Source organism: Temnothorax longispinosus, chromosome 12, assembly GCF_030848805.1.
Source record: "Temnothorax longispinosus isolate EJ_2023e chromosome 12, Tlon_JGU_v1, whole genome shotgun sequence".
Lineage (NCBI taxonomy): Eukaryota > Metazoa > Arthropoda > Insecta > Hymenoptera > Formicidae > Temnothorax > Temnothorax longispinosus.
The window spans coordinates 5,531,669-5,546,941 of record NC_092369.1 but is presented as its reverse complement, the minus strand read 5'-3'; the positions used below and the strand labels follow the sequence as shown (position 1 = coordinate 5,546,941).

At 35.7% G+C, this 15,273-nt stretch overlaps 2 protein-coding genes across 2 annotated transcripts; both read left to right on the top strand.

Annotated features, from left to right (window-relative positions):
- Positions 1-9,917: 9,917 nt before the first annotated feature.
- On the top strand, positions 9,918-12,282 carry LOC139823342 (cytochrome P450 9e2-like). The gene has a single exon (XM_071795793.1). The coding sequence runs from the start codon at positions 10,129-10,131 to the stop codon at positions 11,671-11,673; it is 1,545 nt and encodes a 514-aa protein (XP_071651894.1). The 5' UTR covers positions 9,918-10,128; the 3' UTR covers positions 11,674-12,282.
- Positions 12,283-12,426: 144 nt separating this feature from the next.
- LOC139823341 (cytochrome P450 9e2-like) lies at positions 12,427-15,114 on the top strand. Its single transcript, XM_071795792.1, has 2 exons — positions 12,427-14,181; positions 14,479-15,114. Exon 1 carries the CDS (start codon positions 12,629-12,631, stop codon positions 14,177-14,179), a length of 1,551 nt encoding a protein of 516 aa, XP_071651893.1. The 5' UTR covers positions 12,427-12,628; the 3' UTR covers positions 14,180-14,181; positions 14,479-15,114.
- Positions 15,115-15,273: the final 159 nt, after the last annotated feature.

Sequence of the window (15,273 nt, the reverse complement as noted above, 5' to 3'; positions counted from 1 at the left end):
ATAATTTCAAGTACAGTTCCACTTCCTTGATCAGAATCTATCTATTTATTTATCTACCCTATCTGTATATCGATCTATTTATTTATCTATAATTGTTTATAAGAAAGAGAGAGAGAGAGAGAGAGAGAGAGGAAGAGGGAGAGGGAAAGAATGGTACCTCTTGTTTCTCGTCTAATGGAGAATCAAAAACTTATGACACAGAGGGTGGTTTGCATTTTCACAATATGATCCGGAATATGTTTTGATGGGTGGTACTTAGTTGCAAGAATCAAACATTTATCATTGTAACGATTGCTACTAATGCGATGTTATTCTTTGACATGCGCATGCTACATCTATATTACAACAGAGCCAAGTGCGTTAAATTTCTGAATATTTCGTCTGATGGATGTGACTACGTTTAGACTGATATTTGCAAAGAATTCGCTTGCAGCTTGCAGTTTATAGCTCTTGTGGAATTACCGATGCAGTGAGTTAACCAGCCATGTCGATTTATATAGAACATGTTTCTATATATTTTGCGGCCAGAGAATCGTATTGTAATAACGAAACTTTGCTACTCATTTTTAAGAAATATTTAAGATATATATGTAGATACATATATAATTTAATGTTATGATACAATTTCGTAATTATTTTTATTTATGTTAAAATAAACTGATTTCGGTTTCTCACGCAAAAAATGGTTTTATCTTGGAGTGCAAGAAGAAAAATGAGAAGCTCATAAAATTATTTTCGTGGAAGCTTACTCGCACGTAACGATCGACCAGGTGGACGGTTCGAAAATTGTAGGCGCATTAGCTATTCAGGCGCATCAGACCGCTGGCGTGAGATATTGAACTGCACTACCTTATTTAAATATTCATGAACGTCTTTGTAATCGATGTAATACGGGTCTGGCGTAATCTCACGTGTCAGAAAGTAAATAGGCCTGCATTTTCAACTGAATGATTTGACTTTCGCGACAGACGGACCGTCGGAATCTTAATTAACGTGCTAGAGATAGCTAGTTTATTTCGGTCTATAAGAGCGCAAAATATTTTAAAAGATACAGGTAATTTCTTAAATAAAACATTAACAAGAAAAGGAATATACAGCTAATCAACATGGAATCCTCGAAATTGACGAGACATTGAGAAAATTTGATGCTAAATTGCTGAACGTCTTCATTAAATGACTTACTGCGAATTTAATTTAATGAAGATACGAAGAAGATATACGGATTGTAAGACGTCACTAGGATGATCTTTATTTTCTTTCTGGACGAATGGGGGGGGGAGGGGGGAATTAAATTCGCTATGTCCTGTTATACGCGTGGTTCGTCGTCTCTCGTTTCGCTGCAGGGTGTTTAGCAGCTCGTACTGAAATAATTCCGGGCGAAATTTGATTTGCTAATTTGACATCGGCTTTCACCGTTGTCCCCCGTCGCCATCCTCGCCGCGCAGCTACCCCACCTTTTACCACCGCAATGCAACGACAATGGCATTATAATTATAATTGCACTGCGGCGCCGACGTAAACAGCCGGCTTTGTACAGCCCCGCGTACGAACTTCTTGCTCTTATTAAATGAGGCGGTTGTGGCGGCAGCTCGTATGTACCGACATTATTGCGTACCGCAGTAATAGGAGTAATGTACCGTCTTGCCTGAAGCCAAGGTTGTACGAGATCAATGCCGGAGTGATATTAGTATAAAATTATTTCTACTAAAGTATATGTATGCGCGCATGTTCTCATGCTATCAACGACAATGTCTATAGCGGGTCTAGAGGCACAGAGATGAAATATATATTTTTTGTAAGTTCCTTATAAATTCCTTCGAATTTATAGCTTTAAAGAAAAATATAATTACGATAAAATTAATTCGTTATTTCCGTCCCTCTTACTTTCGTGCTGCGATAATTGCCTTGAAGTTTATTACATAGTATATTTCTTATCAACCGATCTGTCCTACCATTCGCTAGGTAAATATGAGACGTATAAAGGAGATCGGCCGTTTAAAGCGCAATGTGCCCCATGGGACACGTAGCAGTATCGGTGGTAATAAATATGTAAAAGACGGTTTACGAAGTGTACACACAAGCGCCCCGAGTGTATCTGGTAAATGTCGTATTACTTCGAAAAGTGCATACGAATGGCACGGGCTTTTAAAATGAATTATCTGATCGATAGTAGACACTTCATAAGAGACGTAAAACGTGAGTGCTACCATGTCTGTATTCCTTAATCAAACGATCGATTTGAAGGTATAGTGGAATAAAATGCACTACCTTTATTCTTTCTAAAAAGGGGAAATTGTAGAAGATTTAAATGTGTGTGTATTATTATTATTAGAATATTTACATACATAAGTTTTAATTTATATAATATATATAATGTTACATATATTTTTATCATTAAACGTCAGAATTGTTATCATAATCTAATCTAATGTCGCATACTAAATCGTGCAATCCGGAAATATCGATCGATAAGAGCCGGGAGAGCTTTCAAGCTTTCGCTCGTTTCAGTTGCGGAAACAAAATTAGATCGAAAATATATATGTATTTGTCGCATATTCAATCATGAATATACCGTGCTGCAGCGTGGACCATTTGCGCGTTTATGGTTATACCTATTTAGCTTTAGTTAGTTAGTGCCCAACTAAGCAACCTATACGGCATTATCCACCGTCAATTTGCTCTCTCGACAACATCTACATCAACTCCATATCCTATCCCGGTGCTACGGGATGCCAAAGCTAATCGGGCCTTACTCCAAGATCCCTTTGATGATTTGGACTAGAGGGTGTCTAATAAGATCTATCCCTCCGCACATCTATGCGCGCACGCACACGTGCGTCCAAGTTATAGCTGTTGGAGTCTACGTCTCTCAGTGTCGCGCATTCCCTCCGACGCGTTACAATGTCGTTTAGCTTTCCTTAAGATCTTCAATCGAACACAATTAACGCGATCGTGTGTTTAAGATTTGCGTTTAATCCGTTACTGCCTGAGCAATCCTTTTTCGAGCACATGTGATAATATCCGCAAAATCTGTTATCAAGACATCTCTAATTGTTTCACATCTTTTTAGTGGAGGGCAATATTTAAAGAAGTTACACTTATACAATTGTTTTATAAACATTTCTCTTTTCAGATTTCACTCTTTTAACAAAAGATTCTACGTTCTTACAATTTTATTAGACTGAGATGACCGACTAAATCTTAATAATAATAAATTTCAGTCATATCTTACAGATATTTAAGTGCGTCTGGATAGAGCTCTTATTTCACATGTGTATATACACATATTCTGTTACATATTATATATATATATATATATATATATATATATATGTAACAGAATACATATGTGTTTGTGTGTGTGTTTGTAACAGAATACATATTAACCATGTATGCTTTATGTTTGCGTCTCTTTGAAGGCAGCTTCTGGAGCGCTCTTGGTATGTATTACTCCTCATTAACTGCGCAATATTCCCTAATATGTACGTTTGATCCTATTGAGGAGAATATATCCGTGAGATTTGCCAGCTGCATGAAATGATCGACAATCAACAAGCGGTTGCCATAATTTCGCTCTGTAGCCCAGATTATTTCTATTATTTTGCTGCGATACTGATATTCCTGCATAAACTCGAACGCATCAGATTATATCGATTCAGAGACATGAATATCACTTTACTAGTATCAGTTTACTAAAAGTCAGTATTCTAATAATAAATTTTAATGATACTTTCTTTATCTAAAATTAAGACCGTAATAAATAGCAATAAAAGCATCATAGCATAATACTCGATCATAATTGTCTTTATTTATTCAACTCTCTCTCTCTCTCTCTCTCTCTCTTCTCTCTCTGATACTCAAAGAAAATCACTTATAATAGGTTTAACGTGATTTTTTTGTATTAAATTTGAACTTGATTTCTTTATGGAAACAATAATTATATCTATAATAAGAAGAAAGTGACACAATTCTCGTCTCTCATGTAAAGCGTAACACTTTTAGTTGTATGTACATCGGTAGTCGGTTATTCAACGCCCCTCCAAACAACTTGAAAGCATTAAGTAAAAGCACTCCTGAGGCGCCAATGTAGTCCGTAAGGCGGGAAAGCGGCCTGCTCATTACTCGGCCTGTTAAGTTTTCAACAAAGCCCACGCTAAAGAGTGATTTACACGCCGGGATAAACTCCCTCTTCGCCATGCTTCTATCGCGGTTTTTGTCCGGCTGTATTGTGCCAGCTTACGATTTCAAGCACGATATAAAATCCGATACCTCGAAAATATAGTAAAATTGCAAATTGATCATTTAAGCGGAAATTACTGTGCAATATATGATAGTGGTCAATTAAATCGAACTTTTCAAATGCCATTATTCAAACATCTGAAAAAATCCAGTTCATTTAATAAATTAAATATATTTTTGATCACTAATCGATTTTTATAGTTTAAGAATGTAGAAAAATTATACACGTGGGTATTATTTAACACGAATATTAATATTATCAGTTAACCATGCAAAGCCAATCTTTTGTATTCTTCATCTTCTCATTTGTAGAAGTGTTTATATACTTTATATGAATACATCCATTATCTGCTTCGTAACATTAAAACACTGGAAAATGTACGCAATCGAATACAATCTTGTTTTACTGAATATATAGTTTCGAAAAAGATATTTTCAATAAAAAAGTGAACAGAATTTAATTGTCGAAAATATACATGTTACCATAGACGGCACAGACATATTTCTTCTTCCAAGGGACAAAATGGATAAAAAAGGCGCAATGGGCCATCAAACAAATTTAATCTGATAACGCAATACAAAGAACGTCAAATTGTCGTTTTTAACTTTAGTCTTTGATAACTTAGTAACACGGATAAATGATTTTTATACAAAAGATTGTATCTTCTATTCTGCTAGACAAATTATTATCTAACTTTATTTTTCTTACTTTTTACTTTTACTTTATCTTATTCTACGCAATCGCTTGAGCCGCGTTATAACACATATATGTACACTTAAAACATGTTTAAATGTATGAAGAAATATAATAAATATAATAAAATTAAAGAAAAAGAACGCCGTCTTTCAATTTTAGAGTAATCGCTTGAGCTGATTTTTCTAGAATCGTTCTATCATTACGCTTATATAGTATATCACTATCGCTGAGCGTACTACTTCGTTGGTACGCAATAAGGAATAGTTTCAATTCCTTCACGCGCCTGATGATTCATGAGGAATCTAGCGGACGATTATTCGAGTCGCTGCTTGTGTGACGTGACCGGCCAGGCCAAATACGTGTATTCTCAAGCAATAACATCGCAAATGTGTGTTAATTCCCCAAGAATACGCGTCGCCAACCTGACCTACGAAGAAGCGTCCGTCGTCTTCTTTCTTGAAGGTCCAAGCCGATATTGCTTCCTGGATATAGGTACATATATAGAATGACAATCGATGACACTTGATGCTGGTATGTCGACATTATTTATTTCACACACACACATGCCTTTTTGCTATAATTTTTGCTATAATCTTTGTCCTAATCGGTAATTCGTGTAGATTACTGGTTTTTTCAAGAAAAATATCGACATAAATCTCAAAATTAGAGAGATAAACACCAGGAAAACATACCATATAAATATTTCTAAAACATAAAAAGTTAAAATCACAGAACTAGCAGCTGATTAATTATACGAATTAATAAAAGGAGCTAGCTGTATCAAGGATATATTTTGGATAAAATATAAAAATAGATCGAGTCGGGAGAATGCAGGACTCCGTTCTCGGTCGAATTATGAGAATTTTCGACTCTTGTGAGAATGGAAAATATGACGTAGCGACAGCGACACATCACCCAACTACATTTGTTATAAAAAAAATTTCCAACATCAATTTGTTGTGCTTGTAATCCGTTTTGCGACCTATATATGTAAATATTTTTTACACTCAGACCGACGTGTCCTGCAAAACGTAATAAATATAGTAGTCTAGGAATTATGGAGAATTATGGATGTTAGAAATAAGGATTTAAGCGAGTGCACGCCAGTGTACGCAGCCGACGGAAGAGATGGGAGGGACATTGATGCGCGATAAATGCGCGATTAAATAACTCAGTGAAATAAATCACACATGGAACCATAGCCGGATATATGGCATATATATGTCAGATTTTAAGCTCGTGAACCGAGTATTACGAGGAGCCAGAAAGTCAGCAATAATATTCACTTCGTCTATTTTAGTCGCGCGCGTATATATCCGTGAATTTAGTATCCATCTCCTCACGGATACTTAAACTCTCGTTATGTGTGACTTGTGTGAGTACACCGTGAGCATACGCGCGACAACTTTCAAGTTCATTCCGTACGACTTTGTACCGATACACCCATATTCCATTAGTTTTACGCTCGGATCATTGAGATTTATATATACTAACGGAAAAAAGGCATTAGTATCAAAATCGTTAAGTATAAATCTTAATGTAACGGGAAATACGGTGCATGCGATAAATTAAACGGCGTTACATTATTATTTCATTCTTGCGGTTTATTAATACGATCCATTTACACAGAATGCATTTTAAATTCGATCGTAATAAACTACTGGCAGCGTGGGGATGGTAAATCGAAATATTAAAAACGTGTTAGTCTTAAAAACGAAGCGCATTACCTGCGCGATATCCGCGCTAATGTATGAGCGTTCAATTTAAGAATTGCTATCTGATAAATACGACGACGTTTTGTAGAAACCTATATATATTTCACATTCTCACTACATCGCACAATCCGTACACATCTATATTGTACATATCCAAGTTGTATGTAAACGCAGTATTTCACCTCTGATCGAAAAACAAAACTAGCAGCGGGAACAATCGGAACGGTAAAAAGAGAAACAATGCTTAGTGATTCGATTGTGGAACGGTTAATTTATGAACCATTATGAATGTCTACCATTTGCGCATCTATAAAAGGCAAATATGATTGCCTTTTACTGTGTTTGGTTTGTAAAGTATATTAATCTTTGCCCATCTAAAGGAGGGAAGGAGCCTATTTCTAGAGAAATCCAGAAATTAGTAGGTACACGTAATCAGAGCGCGACTCATCCATTTGATTTGTTCTCTTTTGGCGATTTAGACATCTTTCAAAAACCTTTCATTATAGCAGTTTATAGGCTTTTGTTCGTGGAATTTTGTCGTTATGATATTCAAAAAATGTTAGTTGAGACATTCAAAGAAAACGCACATTCGACGAAGATCGATAAAGAAAGCGCACGCATAATCGCAAGGAAACGTAAAGTGTAAGAACGTTGAAAACGTCAGTGGACCAATGCTACCGATTGGTAAATGAACGCTGGACACCGGCGTTAAACGGATCCATGGATGGTTGCCACAGGACCAAGAATCAAGAACATCTAATGCCGAGCACTTTACGGGAAAGTGATCTTAAAGGTGTTCACCCGATTGAATGGAAATAAAACGTGGACACAACTGCCAATACACTTAGGTGAGATTCGCTGTTCTTGCTGGTCTAAAAAAAGAGAAAGCTCGACGGCGGTGTGGAGCTGAGAGGGAGAACGGAAACAATTCCGTGATAACAAGATCCAAGCGAAAGAGCGTTCGTACTGTAACGTGCAAGACGGTACGGAATGGCGTAATGCTAAGGCGTAATAGTTGAGAAAAGAGAGAGAAAAAGAGAAAGGGGGGGGGGAGAGAGAGGGAATATTCGCAAATGAGAGGCTAGATGCAATAACACTGTGAATCCAGTAAAGCTAAAATTTGAACATAACATATTTCTCATGTATAATTGGTACATCACTTATTTTTCTGTTATTTTTCCGAATATTTTACGCAACTAAATTTCGCTAATTTTCTGTTATCACTTTTTTTAGACCAGCAGCGTAGCAGGAAAAGTAGTAAGAAAAAAAATTTATTATCTGCATTGAAAATGATTTATGATTCACCCCAATGGAATAAATTTGAGATCTTTCTCTTTATAAGATACGCTCAATGTACGCGCAAAAATTATTTGCATACTAAGAAAATAAAAAAACAAACACAACGTCGTGTCTTGCATACATAAACGAACAAAGCGTAACATGTTTTAGCTCATTGCTTTTTTATCGCGATGTCTCGTATGACATACTAATTAATATAATACGTACATAATCTGATATTAGTGTTACAACTCAATAGAATGATATCATCGCGAGAAAAATGGCCATGACATATATACAATATATATATATAGATAAGTGTATCTCTCTCTCTCTCTCTCTCTCTCTCTCTCTCTCTCTCTCTCTCTCTCTCTCTCTCTCTCTAACTAAAGAGAAATTGAAATAAAATCTACGTGCAGCTTCAAAAGGCGAAGAGATCGAGGTGCCGGTAAGGTATATAGAATGAACGGCTAGAAGAAGGGTGCAGGATAGAGGACACAAGAAAGATAGGGGAGAATGCGAGAGAGAAAGAGAGAGGGTTGAAGTAAAGACAGACGGACGGACTGACGGACGGCGGATCCCCGACAAATGGATTAAGCGCAAATTGCTAAACTCTGTTTAATTTGGCCAAATGAATTTTGTTCCGCCAGCCCTCTCCTGTTCTTTCCCCTTCCATCCCTTCCATCCCTTCCATCCCTTCCTGTGCATTCTCCCCTCCCCTTTTCATTTCTCTTACTCTTTCTTACTTCTGCGTTTACTCATGCTAGATAGATCAAACTTTTGGTCAAAATCTTGTTTCCCGCCAGGAAAGTAAGTCGGATTTCAAAACAAGTATACACTTTTACCTTTTTGAGATATTTTGGAAGATATTTAAAAGAATTAATAAAATAAAAAATAAAATTTTTCATTGATGAGAAATTACTTCTCATATTTCCCTTCATACAGGAAATAAAATTTATTCTTTTTGATATAGATTCTTTTATATATGGAAATGGTACTTATATATATTTAATGTAGAAGTGTGAGTTCAATTGTAAGGAAACTTCTTATTTCTTATGTTTCATTACATTGCGTGCAAAAAGTATGCAACAAATATTCATGGCGCGATTATATGTCTTTTATTTTAATGTTGACTTTTCGGCCTTTAAATTTGCAGTAAAATATTTATATTTTGTGTCCAATTGTTGATAGTGTGATTGGAAGTCAAAGCAAACTTGCGAATAACGCAATTTAGTATGTGAATTTGCACATACATATATATGTATGTATGCCACAAATGTAAGTCAGTTCGCATCAAAGGCATGATTATGTATGGTTACATGTTGGTCCTGTATATACTGTAGGAGGGTAAATTCATATAATCCGGTTATACAGACATATTGTTTCACAATGTTTGGAACGTCTGCCGGATTAATTTTCAGATATGAGCGGAACAACTTCTCAAACTTGTATCATCAATATTAAAGATCAAACGAATTATCGCCAATAAATAATGCGTCTCTTTCTCATACATCGAAGAATTTACGCCATCTGGATTAGATACGAGGAGTTAGTAATGTTCGATCGATCGTATGCTGGTATCAATGAAGCTCAATTTGGATTCTACATAGTGTACTCGCACAGCGAATATTCGGCGTGACTCATTTATCATATGATGTAATTCGCTACTAAGTACGAGCGTTTTCCGTTGTAATGTGAGAACATTAAGATCGTAGCATCATAGAAAACATCATCAGCTGTACGTTACTGATTAATGATACACAATTTTGCATTACATTTTATGAACTACATTATTTTTATGGGATTTATCATTTACTTATTAATTTATTAATACTAACTTTTAAATACTTTGTCAACATTTTACCTATTTTAAGAGCATTTAATATATGAATTCTCTCTCTCTCTCTCTCTCTCTCCCCCCTCCCGCTACATAATTCTCTTAAATGACATCATGAAGTTGCAACGAGCCATTTGACAAACAACTCTATCTCGGTATGAGCAGTCGTGTGCGAGGTTTCCAAGCGAGCAGATCGCTTTGACTTGATAAAACAATCACGTTCAACATATTGCATTGGATTATAACCTGAGGGTACCTCACACAACTGCAAACAGTGATATTGACACAAACTTTCACGACACTGGTGTTTAACTTTATCTCGAACGAAAGGAGTAATCGGGTATTCCGATTAAACGTCTATCATGGAGTACTGGACGATAGCCTTATCAATATTAGCCGGTATACTTGCCATTTACTATTACTCGTCCCGCAAAGATTCGAACGTATTTCGGCAACACGGAATTCCACATGCAAAAGATTATTTCTTGTTAAAAAAGATTTGGAAAATCTTAATACGTCCAAAAAGTATCGCCGATATGATGACAGAAATATACGAAGTGCATTCTGATGCTAAGTACATTGGTATGTTTGATTTCACGAAATCGATCGTAATGATCCGTGATCTTGAACTCCTCAAGTCTGTCGCTATCAAAAATTTTGACGCGTTTCAAGATCACCTCTTTTTCGGCAACGAAACTCAAGATCCGCTTTTCGGAAACAATCTGTTTGCCCTTCGCGGCGACAAATGGCGTGACATTAGAGCGCTTCTGAGTCCCGCTTTTACAGCTAGCAAAATGAGAGCGATGTTTCAATTAATATCCGAGTGCGCTGTGAATTTTTCCGAGTACGTAATGAACGTACCGTCAGACAAACGCGTTATGGAAATGAAAGACATATTCACGAGATACGCTAGCGATGTGATCGCCACATGCGCCTTTGGTATTAACGTGGATTCGATGAGAAATCCGGAGAACGAATTTTATGTTTTCGGCAAAAAAACGACAGATTTTGGCTTCGTTGCTCTTATAAAAATTTTAATGTATCAGCACGTGCCGTCGCTCATACGTCTGTTAAATCTCAAGTTAATAGATGATCGTACTAGTGCATTCTTTGTAAATCTGGTAGCTGATACTATAAGGATCAGAGAAGAGAAAGGTATTACTCGCCCGGACATGATCCAGCTGCTAATGGATAGCAAAAGTAAAAGAGAACCCGGGAGAGAACTGACCATTTTGAACATGACATCGCAGGCGTTTATTTTTTTTCTCGCTGGTTTCGAGACCAGCTCAACGCTGATGAGTTTCGCGGCACATGAAATTGCCGTCAATCCAGATGTCCAAGAGAAGCTGCAAAATGAGATCGACAAGGTTTTGAAAGATACGAATGGCCAACCATCTTATGAGGCGATCAACGGAATGAAGTATTTAAATGCCGTTATCAACGAGGCTCTCAGGAAGTATCCGGTACAACCAATGACGGACAGATTATGCGTGAAGGATTTTGAATTGCCTCCTGCACTGCCAAATGCAAAGCCGTATCTTGTGAAAGAAGGAATGTTACTCTTCATCCCGTTTTATGCGCTTCAACATGACCCTAAATACTTTCCAGAACCGGATAAGTTCAAGCCCGAGAGATTCCTGCTCGATGAAGGAGAAAGGTGTAATTTTGACGCTTATTATCCATTTGGATTAGGTCCGAGGATGTGCATCGGCAATAGGTTTGCGTTACTAGAGACGAGGACTTTGTTATTTCATCTTCTGGCTCGTTGCCAGTTAATGCCGTGTGAAAAGACTTCGATATCTGCAAAGTTACAAAAAGGTGGATTCTCAATGCGGATTGAAGGCGGTTTCTGGTTGAGTATTGTACCGAGAGAGAACCGGCATCCTACAATTACCGAAGCAAACTAGTCGTGTCGGTTCCAAAGTCCACAGTAATTCAAGTATAATAACGCAGTTGAACAGTAGGAATATTCAAAAACATATATATAAAAATTTACGAATAGACAAAAATCACGTACTACACATTATACGTTATATTATAAAATAGACGATATGTGTTACATTATTACAACATATATATAACAATGCGCAAACATCGTTAAAACGTACAATTTGTAAAATTGCATATACTAATCTTTTTATTATTATTGTTTATATATATATGTGCATTAGGATAATAATAAAAAAGATTAGTGAAGTACGTGGAAATTTGCGATATGTATTGCGGCAATTCTACGAATCGTTTTAACGATGCGCGAGCAGTTTTGATGATAACAGATTCTTTTAACATTCCATTGCCAGGAATTATTGACTAGCTATAGAACTTGACATATTCAAAGTCGTTCGTCAGAAATAAATAATCTAATACAATTTCGTAATTTTATATATTAAAATAGATATTAATTGATATCAATCACGTTATATATCAAGAGCAAGTAAAAGGTATGAGCAAATATACTTGTTTGACATGATAAATATAGATACTTGAAAATGTTAAATAAACGTTAACCTGTCGAATCCAGTGTTCATTTTAATTACAAAAATGTATCATATCGATAACAACGAAAATACTTATGATTAATATGACGCAACATACTTGTTAACTTCACTTGCGCAAGCGATGACAAGTCGGATGTTATATATCTGAAAGATTGCGTCAGTGCAGCAGCAGTCGACCGTCAGCTTTTGACGCGTAACGTTGTGCCTTGGTATCATCTTCGTTATTAACAGCACGATAAATAAAAATATTCAAGAAACAAACTGATTACGAAAAATGTGCAATAATTGATTTCATTTTTCACAAAACTATATGGTGTATACTAATTTAGTGGAGAGAAAACAGTAGTGATATATATATATCAATATGATATATATAATTGCTTTGTCGGTGATAGCAGGTGCTTTAGGCCTTTATTATTTGTTCAAGGATTTAAATCACTTTAAAAAACATGGCATACCGCATAAGACACCTATTCCTTTACTGGGAAATATGGGACCATCGATCTTTCGTCGTCAATCTGTAGCCGAACTTGTAAAGGACGTTTACAATCTACATCCCGAAGCTAAGTACGTTGGCATATTTGACATGACCGTTCCACTTGTGATGATTCGCGATCCCGAACTCATTAAGACCATCGCATTAAAACACTTCGAGCAGTTCCCTGAGCATCGCAGTTTCGTAGATGAAAATCAAGATCCATTATTTGGCAGAAATCTTTTCTCTATTCGCGGAGAGAAATGGCGGCAAGTACGATCTTTATTGAGTCCAGCCTTTACATCGAGCAAAATGAAAAGCATGTTTAAGCTAATGTCGGATTGCGGTGCCGACTTCGCTAATTACTTGGCGCAATTGCCACCAGAGCAGAGGGTAGTGCAAATGAAAGACATCTTTACGAGGTATACTAACGATGTGATTGCTACTTGCGCTTTTGGCCTTAGTGTTAATTCCATGAAAAATCCGGAGAATCAATTCTATGTATACGGTAGAGAAGCGACTACTTTCGACAGTATTGCCTTCATAAAGCTATACATATTTAGAAGCTTGCCTTGGTTTGCACGATTGGTCAACTTGAAATTGATTCGTCAAACCATAGCAGAATTCTTCCGAAATCTCATAGAAACCACCATAAAAACTAGGGATGAGAATGGTATCGTTCGTCCTGATATGTTGCAATTGATGATGGAAAACAGAGGTAAGGAAGGCAAGGCAGAATTGTCTATCGATGATATGGTAGCACAGGCTTTCATCTTTTTCTTTGGTGGCTTCGAGAGTACTTCAACGTTAATGTGCTTTGCCGCTCACGAAATCGCAGTAAATCAAGATATACAAGAAAAACTTCAAAAAGAGATTGACCAAGTCTTGGAAGAAACGAATGGACAAGCACCTTACGATGCGGTTAATGGCATGGAATATTTAGATGCTGTGATCAACGAGGCTCTCAGGATGTATCCGGTTGCTGTAGCAATGGACAGATTATGCGTAGAAGATTTCGAGTTGCCGCCGGCATTACCAGGATTGAAACCATATTCTATAAAGAAAGGACAAGGCATATGGGTACCGGTTTATGGACTTCAACAGGATCCTAAATATTTCCAAGAGCCGGAGAAGTTTGATCCCGAGCGGTTTCGTGGTGAACGGAAAAAGGACAGTCTCAACTGCGGAGCCTATCTACCTTTCGGTCTTGGTCCAAGAATGTGCATAGGTAATAGATTCGCCTTGCTGGAGACGAAGGTTCTACTTTTTCATCTATTGGCCCGTTGCGATTTGAAAACCTGCGAGAAGACGCCAATACCACTCAAGATCGCTAAGGACGGCTTCAATATGAAGGCTGAAGGAGGTTTCTGGCTGAAGGTGTTGCCACGAAAAGATACACATCACACTCTTCCAGCTAATCTTGTTAATGGACCACACTAAATGTAAGAATTTTAATAATTTCTTGAAAATTTAGAAGTAAAAGAGACATTTTAACAAAAAAAATAATTTCTGTTATTTTTTTAAATAACAAAAATTATTATAATTTTAAAATGATATTGATTTAAAGGAAAATAATTTTCAATTCATAAATATGTTTAAGTTTTTCAAAATATACGATGCAGAAACTTATTATATAATTAAAAAATTTGATATAATAAAATAAAATAGCATTTCCAAAAATAAAAGTCGCCTAAAATGTAGTTGTATTGTTATATAATATAATGTTATTAAAATTTCAGATAAAATGGAAACAATGAAACTAAAAGGAACACGAAACAGGACATTTCTTTCTTAATGATTCGGCAAGAAGATGTTGTGTGCTTATAAGTTGCTGCAAGCTCAAGAAATGACAATATTCTTACATTAAAAATATTTTTCACATTAAGCACAGTCACATCATGTTGTATAAGTTTCTTTCGAAATGGTAAAAGAAGAGAGCGTGAAAGAAATTAACGGATTAAATACTATTTCTTATCTCACGTTGTTATTATCAATCAATTTTTCTTCGTAATACAGATAACCGTGCAATTATGGTTAAATAACTACTTGTATTTTTCCATTGCACTTCTTTGATTTTTGTAACAAATATTTTCATAATTTTTTACATTAATATAAAGATGTGTTATACAAACAAGAAGCTAAAAATGATTTAAGCAAATTATTACATAACTATGGTAAAAAACAAAATCTAGTTATACACAAAAGTTATACAAAAATATTATATAAAAAAGTAATAAGTACAAAAAAGTTATAAAGATTAGGATTAGATTATTCCAGAATATTATTTTATTACAGAATATTGTTTTGGTTTTTTCTTAACCTATGTATCTATACAAAAATGTATATAAAATAATAATATATATAAAATAAACATTTTCGAATTTTATATATTATTTGAATAAACACATATTTCACAAGATAGAATAAATTAATAAAAATTTATCATTTTACAATAGACATCATTTTCATTAATTTTCACAAATCTTTTGAAATAGTTACAATGCACTTTCAAAATATTTCTGCGTTTTTGTAAT

Coding starts and splice junctions, on each gene's coding strand:
- LOC139823342 (XM_071795793.1), top strand. CDS start 10,129: ATGGAGTACTGGACGATAGCCTTATCAATATTAGCCGGTATACTTGCC.
- LOC139823341 (XM_071795792.1), top strand. CDS start 12,629: ATGATATATATAATTGCTTTGTCGGTGATAGCAGGTGCTTTAGGCCTT.